The 26,488-nt window shown below is 38.1% G+C and overlaps 1 protein-coding gene across 1 annotated transcript in view; it reads right to left on the bottom strand.

Annotated features, from left to right (window-relative positions):
* Window positions 1-21,146: 21,146 nt before the first annotated feature.
* Window positions 21,147-26,488, bottom strand: part of LOC124776453 (40-kDa huntingtin-associated protein) — a 72,069-nt gene continuing 66,727 nt past the window's right edge. The window contains exons 5-7 of the mRNA XM_047251462.1: window positions 24,224-24,323; window positions 23,565-23,683; window positions 21,147-21,567 (exon numbers count right to left, since the gene is read on the bottom strand). Of these exons, the coding sequence (XP_047107418.1) occupies window positions 21,401-21,567; window positions 23,565-23,683; window positions 24,224-24,323 (386 nt within the window). The 3' untranslated portion in view covers window positions 21,147-21,400. The remainder of the gene's footprint in view (window positions 21,568-23,564; window positions 23,684-24,223; window positions 24,324-26,488) is intronic.

The raw sequence follows: 26,488 nt of genomic DNA on the forward strand, positions 1-26,488 counted from the left end.
CTACACCATAGGTATTTTCACGCCCGTATATTTCTTCTTGTTAAAAAGGTTTTTTTTTTAGTTCTATTTGCTAGTAAGGCAGAGCCCCAGTCACATAGCTGGTTTAGTATCTCATAAGCTCATGCTATACAGTATACAATTTTAGCAGTACTATCATTGTTCAAAGAAGAGTTCAACCCAAATTTCATTGTATATCAATGACAATAAACGAAGATAATTTTTGAAAGTTAAGAGTGCTGTGAGTAACATATTTCACAGTAAATAGGCGTTCATGATTTACAGTAACTGCAGCACATATTATAATTAATTTATCATATTCACATTTGGTTTTTCCTGTCAACAGTAGTGCATATTTTCTGGATTTATCATAAATTAACGTTATTTTTGAGTTTGAAAAAATGGAAAATCCAGGATGGAATGTAACAATATTCTGAGAAGGAAAGTTGCTACTTACCATACAGTGGAGATGCTGAGTTACAGATAGATACAAAGAAAAAAAAAGATTTTCACACTTGAGCTTTCGGCCAATGGCCTTTGTCACACACACACACACACACACACACACACACACACACACACACACACACACACTCTCTCTCTCTCTCTCTCTCTCTCTCTCTCTCTCTCTCTCATGTGTGTGAGTTGCATTTGCGTGAGAGGGTGTGTGTATATTGTTGACAAAGGCCACTGGCCGAAAGCTTTCACTGCAAAAATCTTTTTGTTGTGCCTACAGCATCTCTGCTATATGCTGAGTGGCAACTTTCCTTCTCAGAATATTGTTATTTTCCAGTTTGTTAGCAACTATAAGTGCCAAAAAGTTTCACAAAATTAGTAGCTTTTATTCTAGGTTCTGCTGTAGCCTTTCTAGATATCTTGTTGTGGATACTAATTGCTTCAGTTGTTAAAGGGAATTAGTAATATTTTTAGCTTAACAGACACATGAGTTAAAAGATAATCATCAGGCTTAGTCACTGTCCTGTAACACACTGCACTAGCCACAATGCAGCCCCACTGTGAATGCTATTCTCGAACATGGGATGAGTTGGTTCACATTTGTAAGCTGCTGTAAATCACCAGACTACTGTCAAATGATGGGCAGCTGCTGTGAATCAGTCTGTCGAGAGAGTTCCACACACTGTTGTATCACAGATACCAAAGGTACCTCAACTACCATCTTTCCTGTGGATCCTGTCTCCTCTCAAGGAGCTATGGGATCTATCACTACCCATTCATTTGACTGCATACCAGACGTATGGCTCAGCATCCCATTTAGGGGAGAAATGGACCAGGGAGAATTCATCTCTCTAACCAATAACTCTGAGGTGCTCTCCCCCAATGAAACTGAAACCAAGCCAGCAAGATTCACTTCACCTATTGAGAAACATCCTGTGTCCTCTATCCTGTCTGATGAGCAGGCAAACACAAAATGATGGAGTCTATTAATCACCAGCAGTTCAGATGTACAGCTAATAATGGTACTCCTTAGTGAAATAGCAGCAAGGTGTGGTACCATGTACTGATAACAACCCATGGGCATCATAGCAATAGAATTCCAAGTTTCCATGAGATGCCAATAGTGATCGTGTGGGAACCAGAAGAGCCAACAGAGCACACCTACTGAGCCATGCTTCTAGTGGCACCCTATTCTGCCGCAATATAGGAGGGTAGCGGCAGCGACTCTGCCCCATTCACACTTGGAGTCACTTCTGTGCGTACGCCAAACAAACATTGCCTAGTCATGGCTCCAACATCACCATTGTTGCTATTTCGTGAGCAGGACTATTCTTGTTGCACGTGTGTAATGAGTCTTCATATGTTTGGAGAAATACAAGTTAAGTAAATCTTCTGTTTGCTGTATTACTTGTCCAGTAATCATTTCTGTCCCTATAGTTTTCCTGGAAAGACAGTTTCTGCACCACTCAGTAGCCCACTCTCCTTACCATTGTGTATGAAGCTGTACACAACACAAGGGATGAGAAGGAACACTAGGTACATTTACCTGGAGGCTTCATTCGACACAATGAAGAGTTTTACCAGCAGTTTTTGAGGGAACAGGGTGCAGTCAACCGCAAATTTATGGCACGACTTCCAAGAAACAATGTCTGCCAACTGGGCTCTGAAGGCATAGAAGTGTAGTGGTTCAAAATTTGGGTTGTACCACTGTGGATTATTCTGCCTTCATGATCTATGCTAAAGTTTGCCATGCAGTCTTCCATATTTTCTTCACTCAGCTAGTGTCCATTCATAGATTTCTTTTGGCCACTGATTATCATCCATTTGTTGTAAGTGGTGATACTGATGTCTGTATGTGAATGTCAAATTCTGAAACCACTTGTTCCTCTATCTCTGTTATTTCATGGTTGCCACAAGTTTCCCCAGGTGAAATTCCCTGATTCCCAGACAAGTTTTAGCATTTTTCCCTGACAAATTTTGAGATGTCAAGGGTAAGTTAAGATATAAGTTGACACTCTGTCTTTGGAGCTATGATGCAGAAACAATAGTGCAAATGAGGAAATATCCAAAACAACTTGCAAGCAAATGGTGTTTCCTGATGTGAGCAAAAACCTTAAGTACTGACATAAACATCTTTTGTAATGAACTGTTTTAGATAGAGAAAGCAAGCCAAATGATTTGTGTTTCATTAAGACCACTGATGTCTTTTATTTCAATAAAACGAAAACACATTTGGTGACAAAAATAGACATTTTCTTGGAGTTGCAAGACAGATTTAAAATACCTTCACTGCTTTCAGATATAACCTCAGAAGAACGTAGGCCCCTTGAAAGAAGTGCATAAGGTGGTGAAGAATTGTGTAAACCAACACTATAGGTCAACACCAATAAAATGTTGATCTTCTATGTTTGTTATTGTAGGTTATTACCCACTGTGTTATATCTATTGTTCTACAGGTATTTCATGTCCGCCCCCATTAGCAGGATGGTCAGCACGGCGTAATGCCACACCAAGAGGCCCGGGTTCAATTCCTTCCTGGGGCAGGAGATTTTCTCCACTCAGGGACTGGGTGTTGTGTTGTCATCATCATTTCATCCCCATCTCCGAAGTGCAAATCGCCCAGTGTGACGTCGAATGCAATTAGTACTTGCCCTCGGCGGCCGAACTTCCCCAAATGGAGGATGCCCGGCCCACAATGCCGTACAATCATTTCCATTTTTTCCAGGTATTTCATGATTTTTCTTTTGAGAAATATATGAGTACTTAGCATACAAACTGCAAGTGACTGACACAATTTTCTTCTTCTTATTGTCCATACTTTCCAACATGTAAACTACTTCTGAAGTGCCAAAATGTACTAGAATAAATAAAATGTCTATAAAATGACGCACTACCTATACAATGTCATAGTTCCTGAAATCCATCGCTAATGGCCTCTGGCCTGCTGAGGAACACCGTAGTCCTGGGTCCATGAAAATCCACCGCATTACGCCACACACACACAGACAGACAGACCCAGCCTGTGGGCGGATTGGCAAGACTAGATCCAACAGCCAGGGCCTGCACATTAGTGGCAACCAAATGGCTTTAGATTGGCAGGCCTGATCCATTACAGATACCCACAGATATGGCCTGCAGTTTTGGCCCGTCACGGAAATCCATTCATGAGCCACGGACAACATGCTGATGAAATGGACCACAGTGATCAATCCACGCAATAGATAACTTGTTCAAATACTCTGAGAATCAATAATAATGAGGATAGCTAGCAACTCACTGTAAAGATGATTGCTGAGTCACAGACAGGCACATAGAAAAGACAATCACACTCTCACAACAAAATTTTCAGCCATAGCTTTTGTCAGAAAACGAGAGCACACACACATTCACACAGTCAGTAAGACACAACTCATGCACACATGATCACCATCTCTGGCCACTGCATCTACAGTCTCTGAGAATCAGATCCACACAAACCATTCCTCATGCCTCCCTGCCTCTTGTCGGCACCTGCTATGCTAGTGGCAAGAAGTGGTGGCAGCACTGACTACAAGCTGAGGGCAGTGGTGGGAAGGAGAGAAGTATTAGTAATGAGAGAGTAGGGAAGTGCACACATACTCAGCTGCACTGGTGCACGACACCTGAGTAAACAAATCATTTCATCTACTGGGACAAAAATGAGATTTTTCCAGATTTTTTTTTTTTTTCATATTTCACTGATTTCCTTCGACATGTTTGAAATTCCCTGATATTCCCTGATTTCCAGAACCTGTGGCAACCCTGTATTTATCCTTCTGTTTTATGCTTTATTACTTTGTTGTACAATCAGACTATTGCACATATCATGTTAATTCTTCTCTAAGTTGCACAATCCCATTGGCTTTCTTTTTAATTAAGGATGAAATAATTGCTTTTTTGATTCATTCGCCTGTTCCTCATGATTTGAACATCAATAAATATTTCTACCAGAATTTCTAAAACTGCTGATAGGGCTGCCTTTAATATAAGTTCCACATATATATTCCCCAATCCAAGTCTACTAGTGTCTGTTTTCAGTTTGTGTTTTGTTAGCATGATAGTTTTCATAATCAGCTGTCAATTCTAACCTATTTTTGTCAAGAGAGTTTTGTGATAAATTTTCTACTACATTGTAGAGATAACACTCATTCCTGTTATACCTTTTAAGTTGCATTCACATTCCTTTGATTACTTTTTTGACTTCTGTGATGTCTGCTTCTAGGCCAACACCTTGGCATGCCTCTTCCCAGTACTTATTCTTAGACTTCATTACTTCTTTCTGTACCCTTCTTTTGTCATTACTTTAACCTGTCTTGAGTGTTTTGCACAGATAAATCTTCTCTCTGTCTTCACTCCACTGAGGTGTATCTTTCCAAACTTTTCAAGACCTGTTTCTTGTACAAAGGCTTCATCTGCAGCTTCATAAACTTTGTCTTTCCTCAAACTTTCAATATTGTACTTGATATTATTCAATGGAGGTCCATTTTTGTCAGGTGGATTGTTGCGAAGTAAGTATTTTTCATATGGAAAATCAGTTTTTGCTATGACTACAAAATGATCTAAGTCACATTTTGGGCCATGCAAGACTAACATCTGTGATTTTCAGTTCAGTGTTGTCTAACATTGATGGGTTTTAGGTTATGTGTGGGTAGCATCCATGCATACCTGAGGATGTCCTTGAACAAAGCTTATCTATTAAGAATAGCTTCTTGTCATTCACATGAATGAATAGTCTTTTGCCATTATTATTCAAAATTGCTTCTCCATAACATTTTAATACTGTTTCATGTACTTCAGAAATTATTCTTACACTTAAATTACCAATTAGAAACTCCTCATCCTCCCGATTTCGAATATTTCTAAAAGTTGTCATCAGATCAACAAAGAAATTGTCCTTCTCAGTAGTTACAGCATTGTCTGTTGGGGCATATGCTACTTTTTCTTACCAAATAATTATTTCTAACATTGATATCCATTTGCAAAATCCTGTGATTGATTTGTACCCAGGATTTTATACATTTTTGTACTCCTTTTTAACTGCTAGGAATAGTCCTCCTCGGTTCAGTCTTCTTCACCACTATATAAGCTCATATACATCTTTTCCCTTTGTTCCTTATCTTCTTCTTCTTCTTCTTCTTCTTCTTCTTAAGCACCCTTTTTTTTTTGGGTCATCAGTCTTCTGACTGGTTTGATGTGGCCCACCACGAATTCCTCTCCTGTGCCAACATCTTCATCTCAGAGTAACACTTGCAACCTACATCCTCAATTATTTGCTGGATGTATTCCAGTCTTTTCTCCTCTAAAGTTTGTCCCTCTACAACTTCCTCTAGTACCATGGAAGTTATTCCCATATTTCTTAACAGATGTCCTATCATCCTGTCCCTTCTTCTTGTCAGTGTTTTCCACATATTCCCTTTCGCGCCGATTCTGTGCAGAACCACCTCATTTGTTATCTTATTAGTGCACCTAATTTGAATTTTAATTCCACTCTTGAACCTTTCTTTTATTTCCATCATCGCTTCTTTGATTTATAGATTGAACAGTAGGGGCAAAAAACTACTTCCTTATCTTACACTCTTTTTAATCCGAGCACTTCGTTCTTGGTCTCCCACTATTATTATTATTCCCTCTTGGCTCTCATAAACGCTATATATTATGCATCCTCCCCTATAGCTAACCCATATTTTCCTCAGTATTTCGAACATCTTACACTATTTGACATTGTCAAGTGCTTTTTCCATGTCTACCAGGTGTACCGGTATGAAATGAGCGTTAAGATACAAATGTGTCGATAGGGAACATTTGTTGTGAACGAGCCATTTTTTTTTTTTTTTTTTTGGTATGACACATGTCAAAGACATTTAGTATACATCAAGTCATGAAACAAACAACATCATATGTTTTCATCGTGTTAACAATGTCGAATTTTGTACCAGAAAGTGATTTGCGGAAAGCATTAATTTTTTGTTTTCATTTGAAAAAAAAAGTGCTGCAGAGTCGCTTCGAATGCTTGTAGAGGCATATGGTGATCATGCTTTTTCAGAAGCAACATGCAAAAGATGGTTTCAACGGTTCAGAAATAATGATTTTGATGTAAGAAATGAAGAACGTGGAAGACCACCAAAAAAGTTCGAAGATGCTGAATTGCAAGCAATATTGGATGAAGATGATACTTTGAGTCAGAAGCAAATGGCAGCAATGCTAAATGTTGCACAACAAATAATTTCTGACTGTTTGAAAGCTATGGGAAAAATCCAAAAGTGTGGAAAATGGGTGCCACATGAATTGAAAGAAGGACAGATGGAAAACCGAAAAGCGATTTGTCAAATTTTGCTTCAAAGACATGAAAGAAAATCAATTTTGCATCAAATTGTTACTGGCGATGAAAAATGGATTTATTTTAAGAATCCTAAATGGGAAAAATCATGGGTTAATCTGGGACAACCATCAACATCGACTGCAAAACCAGATCGATTCAGCAAGAAGACAATGCTCTGTGTTTGGTGGGATCATGAGCTTCTAAAACCCAGTGAATCTGTGAATACTAATGGCTAAAGACAACAAATGATCAATTTGAACTATGCATTGATCGAAAAAAGACCAGAATGGGCCAGAAGACATGGCAAAGTAATTTTTTTACACGACAATGCACCTGCACACAAAGCAAAACTGGTTCAGGATACAATCAAAACACTTGGCTGGGAGCTGCTACCCCACCCGCCGTATTCACCAGACTTGGCCCCTTCCGACTACCATTTGTTTTCATCAATGGGACACTCATTGGCTGAGGAACACTTCGATTCCTATGAAGAAGTCGAAAATTGGGTATCTGATTGGTTTGCTTCAAAAGACGAACATTTCTATTGGCGTGGTGTCCACAAATTGGCAGAAAGGTATAGAAAGCAATGGTCAGTACTTTGAATAAAATGTTTTTACTTTTCAATTCAAAATTAGTGTTTCATTTTCACAAAAAAAGCTCATTTCATACCAGTACACCTGGTACAAATCCTATGAATGTGTCTCGATTTTTTTCTAGTCTTGCTTCCATATCACCTGAAACCTCAGAACTGGCTCTCTGTTACTTAACAAACTCTAAATTTTCTTTTCTGTTCTTCTGTTTATTATTCATGTCAGCTACTTGGATGCATGAGTTGTTAAACTGATCATGTAATAATTCTCGCACTTCTCAGGTCTTGCAGTCTGTGGAATTGTGTGGATGATATTTTTTCGAAAGTCGGATGGTATAATGTGAGACTGATATATCCTACACACCAATGTGAATAGTCATTTCATTGTCACTTCCCCCAATGATTTCAGAAATTCTGATGGAATGTTATCTATTCCTCCTGCCTTATGTTGTCTTAAGCCTTTCAAAACTCTTTTACATTCTAATACTGTATCCCCTATCTCTTCTACATCGACTCCTGTTTCTTCTTCCATCATATGAGACACTCTCATACAGGCATTCTACGTACTCTTCCCCCATATCCGCTCTCACCTCTGCATTCTACAGTGGAATTCCCCTTGATTTTAATTTTACCAAAGGTTCTTTTGACTTTTCTACATGCTGAGTCAGCCCTTCTGACAATCATTTCTTTTTCAATTTCTTCACACTTTTCATGCAGCCATTTTGACTTTGCTTCCCTGCACTTCCTATTTATTTCATTCCTAAGCGACTTGTATTTCTATATTCCCGACTTTCCCTGAACATTTTTTTACATCCTTCTTTCATCGATCAACTGAAGTATTGCTTCTGATACCCATTGTTTCTTCACAGTGACCTTCTTGAAACCTATGTTTTTCTTTCCAATTTCTGGGATTGCCCTTTTCAGATATGTCCATTTCTCTTCAGCTGAACTGCCAACTGTGCTGTTCCTTATTGCACTGTCTATAACCTTAGACGACTTCAAGCGTCTCTCTTCACTCCTCAGTACTTCTGCACCCTACTTATTTGCTCATTGATTCTTCCTGATTAGTCTCTTAAACACTAGCCTACTCTTCATCACTGCTAAATTGTGATTTGAGTCTTTATCTGTTCCTGGATACACCTTACAATCCAGTGTCTAATTTTGGAATCTCTGCCTGACCATGATGTAATCTAACTGAAATTGTCCTGTATCTCTCAGCCTTTTCCAAGGATACCTCTTCCTCTTGTGATTCTTTAACAGAATATTCACTATTAACAGCTGAAATTTATTGCAGAACTCAATTAGTCTTTCTCCTCTCTAATTCCTAGTAATATGCACACATTCTCCTATAACCCTTTCTTCTCATTCCCCTACCACATTCCAGCCCCATGACTATTACTTTCTCATCTCCCTCTAAATACTGAATTATCCATTCAGTATCTTCATATACGTTATCTCTTCATCTCTGGCTTGCGACTTCAGCATGTATACCCGAAATATTGTTGTCGGTGTTGGTTTTCTGTTGATTCTGATAAGAACAACCATATCATTAAACTGCTCACACTCACAGTCTCTCTGCCCCACCCTCCTATTCAGTTAATCACACTCCCATAATAACTTTTTCTGCTTCTGTTGATATTATCCTATACTCATCTGACCACCAATCTTTGCCTTCTTTCAATTTCACTTCACTGACCACCACTGTATCTAGATTGAGCCTTTGCATTTCTCTTTTATGATTTTCTAGCTTCCCTACCAAGTTAAAATTTGACATTCCATGTCCCGACTTGTAGAATGTTATCCTTTCATTGGTTGGTCAATCTTTTTCTCATGGTCACCTCTCCCTTGGCAGTCGCCTCTCAGAGATCTGAATGGGGGACCATTCTAGAATCTTTTGCAATGGAGATATCATCAGGACACTTTTTCAATTACAGGCCACACGTCTTGCGGATGCACATTACATGTCTTTAATGCAGTGGTTCCCATTGCCTTCTGCATCCTCAAGCCCTTGATCATTGCTGATTCTTCTGCCTTAATGGGCAGTTTCCCACTCCCAGGGCAAGAGTGTCTGCTGAACCTCTCTCTGCCCCTCTGCCCTCTTTGACATGGCCATTGGCAGAATGTTTCTGGGCACCAACACTGCCGATTTTTATTCAAAATTTAAGCGGTGGCATGGTTCGAACCTGCGACCATGGACGTTTTCATTAGTAGTCAAAGATGCTAGCCCCAGACCAACTGTGCAAGCTACTAGTCTGTATCATACCTTTCTGATTCTTTAAATACTTCTCTTTTAGCTGATATCCTTGTAATTCCACATCCCTAAATGTAAAGTAAAGTTTTATTAAGAAATTTGGTGTTTCACAATTTTTTAACAGGTCGTGGGCTACAAACCCATCATCTCAACCCCCGCCCCCCCCCCCCCTCCCTCAACTTGGAGGACCAGGTGATTTTCTGCCTGAGTGTTCTTCCCTTGGACTGATTTCTTAAATCTAGAAAGACAGTCTTCCTTTTTAACAAGGTAACTGCTACTGTCAGCCACAGCAGTGCAATACATCTGACCGAGTGAGGTGGCTCAGTGGTTAGCACACTGGACTCGCATTTGGGAGGACAACAGTTCAATCCCACATCTGGCCATCCTGATTTAGGTTTTCTATGATTTCCTTAATCGCTCCAGGCAAATGCCAGGATGGTTCCTTTGAAAGGGCATGGCTGACTTCCTTCCACATTCTTCCCTAATCCAATTAGACCAATGACCTCGCTGTTTGGTCTCCTCCCCCAAAAAACCCAACTCATTATGTTTGACACCATGCGCCTGGCCTGGACTGGCACTGAAACCCATTACTGAGAGTGCAGCAGTCAATGTGTTAACGATTGTCACTTCTGCCAGCTCCACCAAAACGAAGTCTCCTTCTCCACTTTTGCTACCACTGTGGTCTTTGCTTGTATCTTCAGACATGGGGATTGTGTTACACCTTGCAATTCTGGGTCCTCAGCATATCTTAGCCACTCACTAATCTGTCCTACTCCCATTACATTGACACACGAGCTGAGAGCTAGTTAAATGGGTTCAGAGAAGTAGTCTCTGGCTCCCCTTAAGCTGGGTTAATGTTTTTGTATGAAGCCACAAGTAAAGTACAAAGTATGCCGTATAATATTTTATATATTAATGTTAACAGCTGTAGAGTATTAACTATTTTATATTACACTACAAAGTGCCTTTTTGTGTTTTCTTTGTTGACGGGCAATGTACAGATTGGGCAAGAGCTGACAGCTGTTCTTCACACACAAAGAGAATTTTATGTCACTGGATTAAATCTTCAATGGGTCGATAGCCATCTAACACAAGAAGCCTGAAGCTGTGCCACTATTTCTGCCACTACTCTCAATAACAAGAAATCAAAATGAGTTTGAAACAAACTGTAATGTTGAATATAATGCTGTTATCAGTTTACATTTGATCACTATACAGTACATATCTATGTATTCAAGTTGTTTAATGTTTTAAATATGTGGCCCCATTTGTACTCTATGGTGATAAATGAACCCGCTTAACACATTGACTGAGAAGAGGCCGCCACTGGAAACAGCAGAACCACACGTGACACCATGTGGATGCTAGTAGCCGCAGAAAAACCTCAAGACTGATGCTGTGGCTTCGCCTGCTGGTGAAATAGCCATCACTACACATGTGGCAGTTAATATATTTAGCTATTTCTGATGATAAAATATTCCTGAGTTGTGAAAATTTCATAATATATACAGCTAAGAAAAGCATTATTTTCATTTGCATTGTTATTATTATTTAATGTGACAACTGCTGACTTTGAAAAGAGAAAGCACTGTAATAGTGAATATTGCAGAAAGTGAAAGCTACTAACATCTTTGATCCCTGAAACAAATGGACAGAATATCGTTTTAACTAAATAAGACATGTTTTTAAAGACAAGTATGAACTTTATTGGAAAGCAAGTGAAAACTGTTTAGCTGCACTTAACTGAAAACTCTTATGAAGTAAATTAAATCATTGAATTTCACTTTGAACAAAAAAAACCCACCAGAAATACTGTGTACTGAGGCTAGTGCTCTATTAAACATAATCACTGGCTGGCTATGTAACATGTCTGCAGCTTGTGGCCTTGAGGAAGCGTTCTCGCTTCCCACACACGGGGTCCCAGATTTGATTCCCGGCGGGGTCAGGGATTTTCCCTGCCTCGAGATGACTGGGTGTTGTGTCATCTGCATCATTCATCCCCATTACGGTTGGAGGAAGGCAATGGCAAACCATCTCCATTACGGCCTTGCCTAGTCAGTGGTGCGGGTCTCCCACATCGTCCCCTACGCTCCTCGGAGTATGGGACCTCATCTATGTAACATGGTAATCAACAACTGCATGACAGAAAAATTCATGCAAAAGTCTAATGTCTTAAAACGGCAGTACCTTCATTTTTTTCTGAAGGTAACTAACCTGCCAACTAACAAACATTAAGAAGTAGTAATGTATACACAGCTGTCCACAGATGAAGGACACTTTTTTAAAAATATTATCAGTTGGTACGAAATATATTATGCTACATGTGTCACCCATTAACAAGACGGGAAAAATATAGGGCTCATATGTGAATACACACAGAAACAACAGAAATAAAATGTAAAAGAGAAAGATAAAACTAAAAACAACAAAAGAAAAATCATCAGGAAGAAATAAACATTCAAGAAAAACTTGAGGACTCAAGATGAAAATTCAAGCAAGAAATTGAAGACAAATACAGAAGACGAAGTCATTTAGGGCAGGGAGAATTTAATTCTCTTTTCCAGTTGGTGATACAGACCAGTGTTAGGCAAATACTGAATATGTCCAACACTAATGGCATTACACACTGATGCTGTCAGTCTGCAGTGCTGAATAGATGTATCAGCACCACATTAATACAAAAGACATTAGAGCATTCTGTCAGCTCGCTCCAGCAACAACCAACAGTGCTAACAACAACCAACAGGTACTAATAATTTTTGAAGTTCATAAAGTGAACAGCAGCAGTCTTTTCTTGTAATTTACCGAAAACAATCAGCAGAGACTGCAAATTGTGCTTATTTTTCTGGCAACCAGTTTCAATCATAGAAAGGCCATCTTCAGGCCAGTAAATAACTCCACTGGTCACACATGGAGCCAATGTACAAAGCTGCTGTACATGCTAAGAGCACCTATTGTCAACTGCAGCAGCTGACGAAAGGTTCCTCTTAGCACATACAATGGCTCTGCACATCCGTTTCATGAGTTACCAGTGGAGTTACATACTAGTCTGAAGATGATTTTTCTATGACAAACCCAATACCAGAAAAATAAACATCATTTGAAATTTATACTGATGGTTTTTGTTCAGCAGCTACTACATCAGAAACACTCAGAGTCAGAGTAATTGACACAAAAATTTTGTTAACATTCAGGGACTGAAGAGGCTTTTCCAGTATAACTAAAGCCATACCCGTGGATCAAAAACTGCACCGTATGATACACGCTATCAGTTTGACTTAGTAATAGAAATTTATTTTATTGTGGGGTAATAATAAAATTTTTAATTACTAATTTTAATTGTTTAATATTTATGTACAGAAACACTGGGAGACTTGTTAGACTTTACTGACATATAACACAAAAAATAAACCACTGATAGTTTAGTTGCTAACATTACGAAAAGTTAGGTGAAATGAAAGAAATGACTGACAGGCAAAAAAATAAAATGACATGAATAACAGGAAAGGTAGATAATATGGAAAGGCATACACCTATATCAAAGAGACAAAGTGAGAGCAATAACAGATTTTAAGACCAAGTCTATTAATGACGTACAGGTAAGCAATAGTGAAATTAAGAATGATGTTAATGACAGGATACAGGTCATGAGGGAGAAATTACCAGATTCATTGAATGAAGTTAAATCCTGTTGCAGCAAAATGCATGAAAAGAATTTTCCATGAGTAGAAACTAACGTAGAAAATAAGCTAAGTAAGTTGAAATTCAAAGACAGCATTAGAAAATGTAAAGCTACAGGTAAAGGAATTATACCACTAGCCAGATCAGGAAGGGAGAGATGATTTATAAACATTATAAAGAACAGAGAGAAGCAGACAAGCTAATGTTGTGAAACTTAAATTACGTGATATCTTAACTAGTGTTGAGAAATGGAGTTACAACACAACTTGGTACTATATAAGGAGGCTTTTCTGATAATCCAGTGATTATATCAAACAGTGGTGTGAACTTGTACAGATCTACATTGAAATCCAACTGTACTTTCCGGGTGTTTAAATTTTTTTGTATGCAGTGTGTAAATGGAGTTAAGAAAAGTATGAGACAAAGCTAATGGCAGTTCACTTGCCAAAGTGCTAGTTTAAGCACTATATTGTTGAAAACCTTAAAAGTGCAGTCCCACTATGGGAAACTGCTAGTGACATAGCATATGTGGTGGGCTGTATTCATTGTGGTCCATAAGCTTCCATACTATGGCAGTTACAAAATCAAAAGTGCTCGAGTTCCTCCCTCCTCCCTCCCCCCCCCCCCCCCCCCAAATGACAGATGACAGAATAGGTTCCATTTCTGCATCACTCAGCACAAGTTTTCATGAAGTCTTCGTCTTGAGCTTCTCAACAATACTTTCTGGATCTCCTCACAATTGAGCCAAATCCAAAAACGATACTTGAGTTTCTCTGAGGAACTGGTGATCCGCTATTGCCAAATGGACGGAGTCAATGTAATGTGGTATGAAAACATTACGACTGGAGAAGAGTTCCAAGCAAATTTGTTAGATTTAAGCTAGCAAAGATTTTTAACAATCCCCAATAGAATTAATTAGTGCCTAATCTAACCAAAGGCACAAATTTTTTTGAAACAATGTTGCTGCTATCAAAATATCAATCTTTTCCATCTCTTCACCCTTGATTTTCAAAAGTTCAATACCTTTAGTCTTGGGAAAATTCCATTCACCAGAACTATAATACCTGTACGAGAAATGAACACAAAGTCTTGTCATAATCTTTGAAGCAAAACTTCACTGCTACACACTATTTCTACTCAACACCCCCCGCCCCCACCCCTCCGTGTCTCTCTCTCTCTCTCTCTCTCTCTCTCTCTCTCTCTCTCTCTGTCTGCCTGTCTCTCTAATGGCTAGACAAACCAATATGCTTGTTTGAAATCTTCCAAACTAAGGAGTTAATGTGGAGAAGGCCATAAAAAAAAGAAGGAAGATTAAAATTCAGAACCATGTCAATTACAAGGCCATAAGAGAGAGTATGAGCTTAGACACTACAAGAACGAAGAAGGAAATAGGCTGTGTCATTTTCGGTGGGTCCATCCGCATGCTCCTTTGAGAAAACTTGCAGCTAGAGTCCAGTGCATCACCTAATTCAATGAAAAAAATTATCCTATTATCCTGAAACTTATGAACTACAATGCTTGTTGAAAGACTGTCAGCTTTAACTGTTTGTAACTTTCCTGCGAATTATTATCCCCAGAAATGTTATGATCAAAACCCCACATATTCACTATTATAATGACAAATGTTTCACCATGGCTTGTTTAGCATAGATTTATACAAACAATGACCAACAGAATAAACTTCTGCCTCTGGTAGATCATCATTCATTCCTGGGATTTTCTATGATGACATTCAGTCTGCTATAAGTTTAATCACACTAAGTCATCTGTAGCGTGCAGCATAGTACAGACTTAATTATTAAAATTGTACACTTTCTTACAAACATAATTAGAAAACAATGTTCCTTAACTTCCATGTGTAAAATTATGGGCAAAACGAATTTGTTATTTTGTGTAGAGTCACCTAGGCATAATGAATGGACTGATATTGTGAAACTATTTTAATTATGAGCCACATCGTTGCCATATCCTTCAATTAGTTGTAAATATTCTTTTGGTGGCTTGTTCCAATAAACACTACTGTGCAAGGAGGGGCACACCAAGAAGAAAGTAGATAAAACAATGTTGTCAATAATCAGGCTGTGTGTAAGGTTGTACATAGGAATTGTGCAACCAAATTTAAGTTCAACCCTACCTCCTCTTGCTGCAATGAAAATGTGTGTTGAATGTGGAATAAGAAACGAAGGATCCACTGAAGTAGCCCTTAAACAGATTCTGAATAGGTATTTTATTTCTTATTTTCAAGATGTAAATAATGCTAAATCACCACCACCTAAACAAGAATTATACAAATGGCTTCCACTCTGATGTAAGAGAATGTACTGGTACATGAATCACTCCTGGTACAAAGTAAAGTAAAATTCCAAATGATCATGTCTACTTGTGTGACAATCACTCATTTGCATCCTCATTGCAGCCAACCTGCTGCTATATACACTCATATCACAGCTCTGGTCAAGTCATTTAATATATAGACTGCGTCCAGTCTGCTGTCTAAAGGCAGTTTTCCACTTCATTTTGCACATTCTGTGGTGGCACAAAACAGTGTAGTTGAGATTTACTTGTTCAGTTTTGTATTCTGATAATTTACCCATTTGATTTTACTACTTCCCAATAGTTCAAGAAATGAATTAACCAAACACCAGAGTGAGGCTCTAATAACGAACTGTACTTATTTCCTAATCCCATTTAAATTAATTGCCACTTGAAGGCAAACAGGCCGGACTGTTCCTGCCAGCAATACACTAATTGGAACCAGGCATTGCTGGCTCCCACTCTGTTCCCTCTTCTGCTGCGCGAACTATCGTGCTTCTCAGTTTTACAGTATAAAACTTTTCCTGTTGCAAAAATTTTGCCTATTTCAAGAAAAGAACACAGTTTTGGCCCTAATTAAAATTAAAAATAGATTTTTGACATTTGTAGAGACATTATAGAGATCCAAACCATATGTAAATTTCAGAACTTATGTGGTGTGTGTGTGTGTGTGTGTGTGTGTGTGTGTGTGTGTTTTTAACATATTGGTTTCACCTACCAATGTGGCAAGTGCAGCAACACTAAGAATTCATGAATAAAATCTTGTCAGTTTACAAGTCACATCAATCTGAATAAAATTCTCCAGCTTTCAATGGCTCTCTCTGCCATCATCGTCCGGAGTAAGCTCAAGAATTTTATTTGAATTGACACAGCTTGAAAACCAGGGAGATTTTATCCAGACATGCCACTGCAAAAGACTCTGAGGATATTAATAATTCATCTTTACTGCAAAAACTCCTCGGATTACAAGCAGTTTAATTGAATTAGCTTATTTTTAGCATGTTTATACTATGTAATGGAACATGATTTGAATGCCAGCAGCTCGTCAGATGATATCCAAAGATATTATCCGCAATATATACCCAACACAAACTTGTACCAACTTTGTCATGTGTGCAACAGCACTTTTAATTGAGTGATGCAAGAATCAGATTTTATTAGGCCAATTATGAGTGCATGCACACACCAGCAACACTGGTTGAGATGTCGTTGGGTATCATTTATGATTATAATATTATACTAGTAAATATACAGCACACATGTAAGAATATTCGAGTAGTATTAGAATATATGACTTTTGCTATCCAAAAGCATCATCATGCCACACTCACGTGTTACACTATCACAAAGAAAAGCTGCTGTGTAACATCAAGGTGAATAGACTTAACAAAATATTGCTGAGAAAATTAGTAATTATATTTAGCTATAATTACCACAAGTGGCATTTGCATAATTAATTCAGGCGGCAGTTTCAAAGCGGCAAGGCCAATTATAAATGATGACCTCACTAGATAAAATACAATCAGTAATAATTTGTTGGATGTGTAAATAATATCACTTTAATGTGTGTCAGTAGCATAATTTAGATTTTATGCACTTTGCACAAAACTTACATCAACTTTTATTTTAATTATAATTATACTTCACTCAAAGACGTGTGAGACACTAAAATGACTAGTGCACTCAAGTGCTTCACGTAAATAATGAAAGTGCACTTATAAATACGTAGTTTTGCAACAGTAGCATGACAAGCCACTGTAAGGGGTAAGGTGGTGCAGACCAACAGGAGCAGAGAACTGCACTCTAGGGAAGAGTTATTTTTGTAGAGAGCAGTTTTCAGTGGTGGGTCAGGGAGTTTTTCAGAGTGAGTCATCTGGAGCAGACATGATGTTGTGGTCTCTTTGTGTTGGGGAGTTGACAAACTTTGTTCACAAGGTTTGTTCACAACGCTGAAATGATTCAGTGTGGACTACACCACTGACTACAATACATTTCTAGTGTGATGAGTGTACATTCTCCACCTAGACAATGAAGAAGAGGTGAAGAATCATGAAGGGCTTAAATTTTAGAAACATACCTGGGATATACAGTAGTGTAAGGTTTAATACATCACTGGAGGTCCGTGAGCAGTATTAGCTGCAAGAACAGCAGAACTGTCAATAACTGATGGCGTTGTCAGGTTCAATTAACGCTGTTCTGGAAAACTTAACACCAGCCGTTACAGCTAACTTCAGTAACATTAAAATGACCCTTACCACAGCTAAAGTAGTTATTACTACCATAAATTCTATAAAATTGAATAATTATAGTGGTAATGATAAAATGCTTCATTTACTGACATGGCAGTGCAAAGTTCAGTCTATTTTATTGTAAAACAACAGATAAGCTTCTCAAATGTCATTGATAACACCCCAAGACCAATAATCCAGATAATCTTACCAACACAAAATATACACTGAAGTGACAAAGAAACTTGTACACATGTGTGCACTCAAATATAAAGATATGTAAACAAGCAGAATACAACGCTGCAGTCAGCAATGCATACAGAAGACAACAAGTGTACAGTTTGGCATAGGAAGTCATTTAACAACTGAAAATGCTACATTCTCTTTTCTCTGTGAGGTCCTGGATGTGTTAAACAAAGGTTTCAAATGCTAGTCATATTTTTTTATTTAACTAAGGCATTAAGTTGGGCCATTATGGAATACGGGGAATAGCTAACAATTCATTCACCTCTTACTTTAGCAACAGACTGCAAAAGGTCATTATTCACAGTGTTGGGAATGGCTGTGGTGTGGGGTCTGACTGAGGTACGGTCAAGTGGGGGGTGCCCCAGGGATCAGTGTTGGGGCCACTCCTGTTCCTTATTTATATAAATGATATGCCCTCTAGTATTATGGGTAACTAAAATATTTCTGTTCGCTGATAACACTAGATTGGTAGTAAAGGTTTCAAATAGTGCAGTTCATGACATAAGTTCATGGCTTGTACAAAATAAACTACTGCTAAATCACAGTACAACACACAATTCAACAAAACCTGACATTTTAATTTCACAGAATGGGCATATGATTAGTGAAACTGAGCAGTTCAAATTTCTAAGTATTCAGAAAGATAGTAAACTGTTGTGGAAGGTCCACATTCAGGATCTTGCTCAAAGACTTAATGCTGCAATTTTTACTATTCAAACCGTATCTAAAGTGAGAGATCATTCGACACGAAAATTAGTCTACTTTGCTTATGTCATATGGTATATTTTGGGAGAACTCTACCCATTCTAAAACGATATTTTTGGCTGAGAAACGGGAGGTTCGGGCAATAGGTGGTGTAAGTTCACGAACCTCTTGTCGTTCCGTTTACGAGTCTGGGTATTTTTGACACTGACCTCTCACTACATATATATTCCTTACTGTCATTTCTTGTTATCAGCATTAGCTTATTCCCAAGAATAAGCAGCTTTCACTCAGTTAATACTCAACAGAAATCAAACCTGCATTTGGATCGGACTTCCATAACTCTTGTGCAGAAAGGAGTGCAGTATACTGTTGTATCCATTTTCAGTAAGCTACCACTAGAATTCAAAAATCTTAGCAATAATCCACATACTTTCAAATCGAAACTGAAGAGTTGCCTCATGGGTCACTCCTTATATTCTGTCAAGAAGTTCCTTAAAAATCAAGCTGATTCTTGTTGTATAGTTGAGTGTGTGTACTTAAACTTAGGGCTTGACTTTTTCAGGTTCATAAAATTTTTATTCTTATCTGTTGTTATTTTTATATTGTAATTTCATGTACTGACACATTCCATGACCTTGGAGATTTGCTCCTCAATTTGGTCCTACAGAACTTGACATGTAAATAAATAAAAAAGTGGCTGGCGCAGTTGTTAGATTGATTACTGTTGCTACAATGGCAAGTAATCAAGATTTAGGTCAGTTTGAATGTGGTTTTACAGTCGGCGCACGAGCGATGGGACACAGCATCTCCGAGGTAGCTATAAAGTGGGGATTTTCCCGTATGATCATTTCATGAGTTTACCATGAATAACAGGAATCCGATCAAACATCAAATCTTCAATACTGCTGTGACCGGAAAAAGATCCTGCAAGAACAGGACCCATGAAGACTGAAGAGAATTGTTCGGCGTGACAGAAGTGCAACCCTTCTGCAAATTGCTGCAGATTTCAATGCAGGGTCATCAATAAGGTTGTGAACCTTTCAATGAAACATCATCAATATGGGCTTTCAGAGCTGAAGGCTCACTCATGTACCCTCGATGACTGCACAACACAAAGCTTTACGCCTTGCCGGAGCCCGTCCACACCAACACCAACACCAACATTCAACTGTTGATGACTGGAAACATGTTGCCTGGGCAGACAAGTCTCATTTCAAATAGTATCGAGCGGATGGACATGTACGGGTATGGAAACAACCTCATGAATCCATGGACCCTGCATGTCAGCAGGAGACTGCTTAAGCTGGTGGAGGCTCTGTAATGGTGTGGGGCGTATGCAGTTGGAGTGATATGGGAACCCTGACATGTCTACGTACAACTCCGACAGGTGACACGCACGAAAGCATCCTGTCTGATCACCTGCATCCATTCATGTCCATTGCGTATTCCAACAGACTTGGGCAATTCCAGCAGGACAATGCGACACCCCGCACATCCAGAATTGCTACACAGTGGCTCCAGGAACAATCTTCTGAATTTAAACACTTCCGCTGCCCACCAAACTCCCCAGACATGAACATTATTGAGCATATCTGGGATGCCTTGCAACATGCTGTTCAGAAGAGATCTCCAAACCCCTTGTACTCTTACAGATTTATAGACAGCCCTGCAGGGTTCATTGTGTCAATTCTCTCTAGCACTAGTTCAGGCATTAGTCAAGTCAATGTCACATTGTGTTGCAGCACTTCTGTGTGCTCGCGAGAGGCCTACACAATATTAGGCAGATGTACCAGTTTCTTGGGCTCTTCAGTGTATTACTACAACCTTAAATTGTGTAATGACTTGGCTCCATATAAGACAGATACATCGATGTTCTAACGTTATTAATACCTATTGTATTTCTTCAAGATGACAGCAAAAAAGCAAGCATTTCACATAAGAAAGAAATATAGCATTTGTGATAAACCAATAAAATTATCAGTTCGGGACAAGGAAAAAATTGGAAAATTGTGAACATTCAAATCACAGCCATTTCTGAACTGAGTAAATTATAATAAATTATTTTCTCACTCATACTATCAGGAAGTACAAACATGTTTTATTCATCTAGTGTAATCTGGAGATGTGTGAATTTCTTGTCATAGAAGTACATATTCAGCACAAGAACATGAAGAATTTTGTAAATAACAGGTGTCTTGCAAATACTGTTGCATATTTCTAACCAACACAATATGCTTCATAATATCAGATCAGTACAAATAGGCAGCTTATGTCATGTGAGAGTAGACTATACATGTAGTTACCATTATCAAAAAAAGAACAGTCCTGGTTTTAAAACCACTATTTCATTGAGTATCTATGAAAATATCTTTAATTCATTTATAAGACCTGATCTATAATAAATATGATACAGACTCAACAATTTTTTCATATTTTTGCAACACATTTCATCTTAAACATTTGAATACATTCTCTGGTGCAAATACCAACCTTGCACACATTATTTTTGTTAAGTATATTCAGCACCTCATTCAACAACAATTAAGAACTTCTTACAGAAGATTAATCCAACGTGTAACAGCCCTGAATCACAACCTTCACGTAGTCATATGGCAAACTAATGTGCGTAGTAAACCACGCTGTTCAGCTGTTAGATATGGCCACAACTGTGCTTCCAGCTCTTGCAAAGATTCACAGTCTTTTGACTGACAGGCCATTACCAATGACTGGAGGAGAATAAATTCATCTTCACTCAGATAATTCACTGAAACAGAATACAAATGTATGTAATACACAGTGGAAAAACAGATAAAAATTAGCTATGTATTTGTAAAGATAGATCAAATTTAACATTGTACTTTTAACAAATACATTTTGTTTCAATACAAAAAAGTGAAACAAAATAGACGGAACAATATCAAAAATCCACAAAAAGAAAATTTTGCTTTAAAATTAATAAGCTTTTGTTTTCAAACAAAGATGTTTCCTCTACATTCCTATGATTGTTATTTCACACTATTTTCAATATACTGTCATTAAAATTTAATTTTAAAATTTACCTAATAGTACAGGCATTCAGTCATTGACAAGCACACAAGACAGAAAACTTCACTAGCTTTTGGACAATCCTTTGAGCTAAAGTTCACATGAATCCCCCCCCCCCCCCCCCCCCACACACACACACACTTACCACTCTACACCTCTACAATCACACCCCTGTTCCACATTTCAATGTAACTGGACTCATTTGTATCATCAATCTCAAATTCCTCAAATTGTTGATTAATGCTGTTCTGTTTATCGAACAATATACTTCCTTGGGACAACAAATACTACAATTAGACTATTAGGAGTGAGTTTGTGTTACTGATTATGATGAATACTGTTTGCTGGATTCCCTCCCTGCTCTGTATCAGACAGTACTCCAAGCTTGTTTAATACACATTCTCTTTGATATTTCAGAATTTCTGTGACTATCAAAAGCCTGTACCTAGGGTATTATACTTTTCAATTTACATTTATTTCCTTCCTATCAGATGGTAATATAGTTTCCCAAAAGGTCAGCATTCTTTTAAGTCTTTTGCAGTTCAGAAATGTTTTGGAGGTTCTGATTCATACTGTTTTTTTTTCTGTGTGTGTGTGTGTGTGTGTGTGTGTGTGTGTGTGTGTGTGTGTGTGTGTGTGTGTGTGTGTGCAGAATGCTCCTTGTTTAGAATTTTTCGGACAAGTTCAATTTGTTTAATGATTTGACTATTTCTATAATACTTCTTCACGAGTTTCATTCCACCAGAAAAGATTCTTCCTTCAGATTACCAGAACATATATTTTGATTGTTCTTGTATTCAAGATTTTATTTTCACCTATTAATGACCTCAGTATCGATCTCCTCTCCTGGTGTAATTGTTCAGTTTATGCTGACTTAATTTTTTCATTACTTTCTGTCTTCTTTCTGCCATTAGACATGTGTTAATTTTTATCAGATAGGACTTGTCACAGAGATATTCCAAATCTCCTTGGAGTTAATGCAAGTGATCAGAATGTGCTCAGTTTTGAAAGTCATGCAGTTAATCAGTTATTTTTATACTAGATGCCATGAAGTGCAGATTTAATTTCCCACATATCTATTCATCTCTTGTCAGTCATGTTTCTTTTGTCATGTGCTGTTACTCTTCTCATGTTTTTGAAAATTCAATAGTATTTTGTCCGATGATGAATGCATAGTTTCAACAATCAACCTTCAGCAAAACAAAGTTTCCTATAATTGTAGGAGCTACATATTTCTCGGCTTACAAATGCTGTTAATTTACTATGATGTGTTTAATGCTTCCAGTTATTCATTATAGCTCACACTGGTCAGTTGCTTTCATTTCAATAACTTTACCAACAGGCTCAATACTGACCTTAGTAGACCTATTGCTGCTTTGTGCCAGAAACCTTCTCCCAACCAGGCATTCTAACTCATCATTCAAAATATACAGGATTTGCTAATAACAACCTCAAGTTCTATGTTTATCTCAGTCTCAAACACTACATGAGCATTACTGATTTCCTGTTGGGATAAGGTTTCTCCGAAAAACTGTTCATGTAAAGAGGAGCCAATTTTTGAGCAGTCCTTTATTATCACTGTGCATGTAGATTTCTTTTCTTTCTCTTTCTGTAAAATGTAGTTTTAGAAAATAATTGTATTTTCATTACTGCAGACCAAAAAAGCAAATTTTGTCAAGGCCACTACAAATCAAAACACTGAGTAGTATCATTTACCAGGTACATTTCCACCAGCTTCCCATGCATACTTTTCTAGCACTTGTCCCAAATCAGGTGGAAGTCGTTGGGCAGCAGGCTGAAGAATGAGTAGTAGAAGTACACGTGTCACTTCACACCTGAAGACAGAAATATGGTCACCAATAGTAGAACATTCACTTACTTTCTGGAAGTGAATAGAAAAATAAGTAAAGTCAATCTGTTCTCAACCCGAAGGTAAATTTGAATGTCACACTGCTTTACTAAGCATTGACCTACTGGAGGGAGCCCTTGCCTTCCTCAAAATCTTCGAATCTGACTTATTTGGACAATTACAGGGGATTACAAATCATAATGAAACTTGGCATTTTCAACATTTACAAATCATTGCCAGACTTGAAAGTGATAAATACTCCAAGAGAAATTAGGGATTGAACCTTGGTTCTTTGCACCAGAAGTCTACCACTGAGCCACTTAGAAATATTAATTGTATTACAAATAATTATATGAATCAACCATTATGGCAAAAAGTGTAGCCTACATATTCATTAAATCAAAGATTTTCATTGCAGTAACATCACAATTCTTTCTCACTTTCGAGATAAATATCTGGTTGCATGCATTCTACAGTTGCTGCGCACAGACAATTGATTTTAATTTCTAAGCTACATATGACTTGCCTGTGCAGAACATCACTGTATACACCCATTGGTGGTTTACTCCCTTGATTTGCAACACGAACCATCTCACTGAATACATTCAAAGCACCGTCATAATCACCTGTAGCAAACAAATAACAAAATATCCTTACAAATTCTTTCTAAAAATCTGCATATGTGATGAGGACTTTCAATACCAAATGAGAAAGCTGTAATTGCTTTATATTAGGAGCAACATTTCAAATTATATTATCCCTGAAAAACCAAATTTTACAGGAGAAAGATAAAACTAATTACTCCTAATCTGTGAAATTTTTCACAAATTAGAAAATTTGAAGTTATTGTAACTTCCTGGCAGATTAAAACTGTGTGCCAGACTGAGACTCAGAACTCTCTAGCCCTTTGCTTTTGTGGGCAAGTGCTCTACCAATTGAGCTACACATCCTTTGCTTGGGTGGCTCAAACAGTATAGCACTTGCCTGTGAAAGGCAAAGGTTTCGAGTTCCGAGTCTCGGTCTGGCACACAGTTTTAGTCTGCCATAAAGTTTCATATCAGCGCACAGTCCACTGCAGAGTGAAAATTTCATCATGAAGTTAATGTGTTTGAGGCTTACTTCTACAAAATTATTTTTATTATTATTATTGAAGAACATTATCTTTTAACATGAAATTAAATTTTTCACAAAACCTTCTAATGTATAAAGTATCCGTATTATCCTTCCCACTCCCAGCAGACTTCATTAGGATTTCTATCAAACTAACATATTATTGTAAATCATGTTATTATTATACAATAAAAATATTCATAGTAACCATTTTGATACACAATTCACGATGTCTTTCTGCTGTAGTTCTTTAATGATATGCCATGTAGTTTAAATGCTTGTTTGTATTCATTGAAGTTTCTGATTGCAGCCAGATTACATCACTTCTAGCCGCAGTATTTCAGCTGACAACCATTCAGCCATCTCCAGATGAGTGTTTTGCTATGGAGACTGCTAGTTCACATCACTAACTTTATACCAAAAATTGACAAGGTGATGCATGGTTGGTTGGTTTGTGGGGGTTGAAGGGACCAGACTACAAAGGCCATCGGTGGAGACGCATGCACAAAGGCAGCTGCTACATGAGACACCTCTGTCAAGTTTTGGATCCTCTTCGAATATTGCTTCATCTACAGCCCACAGGAGCATGTGTAATGCTGATACTACATGCATGCTCTCTGGTGGAATGCACACTTGTGGAGTTAAAATTCAGATATCAAAATTATAAAATTAATTGCTGTTAGATGTGTCATTAGGAATAAAATGTTTTCTTTCTGACTAAATTAGCTAGACAACTTATGTCTTTGCTGAGACTTTTTGCGGGGAAGTGCTTGAATCATATTTGCAACTCCAGTGACTTTGTTAACAGACTGAACTCACTTCTTAAGTTTCGATATCATCTCACTCTTCATTAGGGTCCTTTCATGGATTCATTATCATTCATCAGCAGTAAGTCTAAAACTGATATAAGCACTATTTCATCATGCCCTTTCCTCAACCCACTATTTATTCAACAGTGAAAATTTTGAGCAAATTTACAGTGTTGCCACAGGTAGTTTTCTCCCCCCCCCCCCCCCCCCCCCACTTGTAGCACCTGATTCAGTAGAAATTAAAAAATTCTGGCAATATGTAGATGACAATTTTATAGTGTGGCTCAATGAGAAGAAGAACTGTTTGCTTTTTGCACCATCTGAATTCTATTCCAGAGAAAATCAAATTTACGATGGAAGTGGAGAAGGGAAGCTGTGTGTCATTTCTGGATATTTTTGTCAGTCAGAAAGCAGAACGATCACTGGGCATTTCACTTATCGTAAGCCCACATAAACAAATCTGTATTTGTAAGTGCCTAGCTACTACCACTCATCACAAACTATGTACATCCTTTGCACATTGTTTTGCTGGGCACATGTGTCTGGTGGAGACAGCCTTGCAAAAGAACTGGAACCCCTACAATCTGTGTTCAGTGATAATGGGTATTTACCACATCCGATCAGCATCGCTTAAGGAAGAAGAAACGTGACCATCCACAATATCAAGAGGAGAAGGGGCAGTTCAAGACCAGGGTGTTCCTACAGTATGTTGCAATATTTTGTCAAAATGTGGCAGGATCTTAAGAAAACATTATATCAAAGTAATCTTCCACCCACTTATAAAGACTTGTGCTCTTCTTGGTTTGGCAAAGGACGATTACGGGTTGCGGGGAAGAGGGGGGGGGGGGGGGGGGGCGCTCGAATCTACAGAA

The sequence above is a fragment of the Schistocerca piceifrons genome, chromosome 2 (genome assembly GCF_021461385.2).
Source record: "Schistocerca piceifrons isolate TAMUIC-IGC-003096 chromosome 2, iqSchPice1.1, whole genome shotgun sequence".
Lineage (NCBI taxonomy): Eukaryota > Metazoa > Arthropoda > Insecta > Orthoptera > Acrididae > Schistocerca > Schistocerca piceifrons.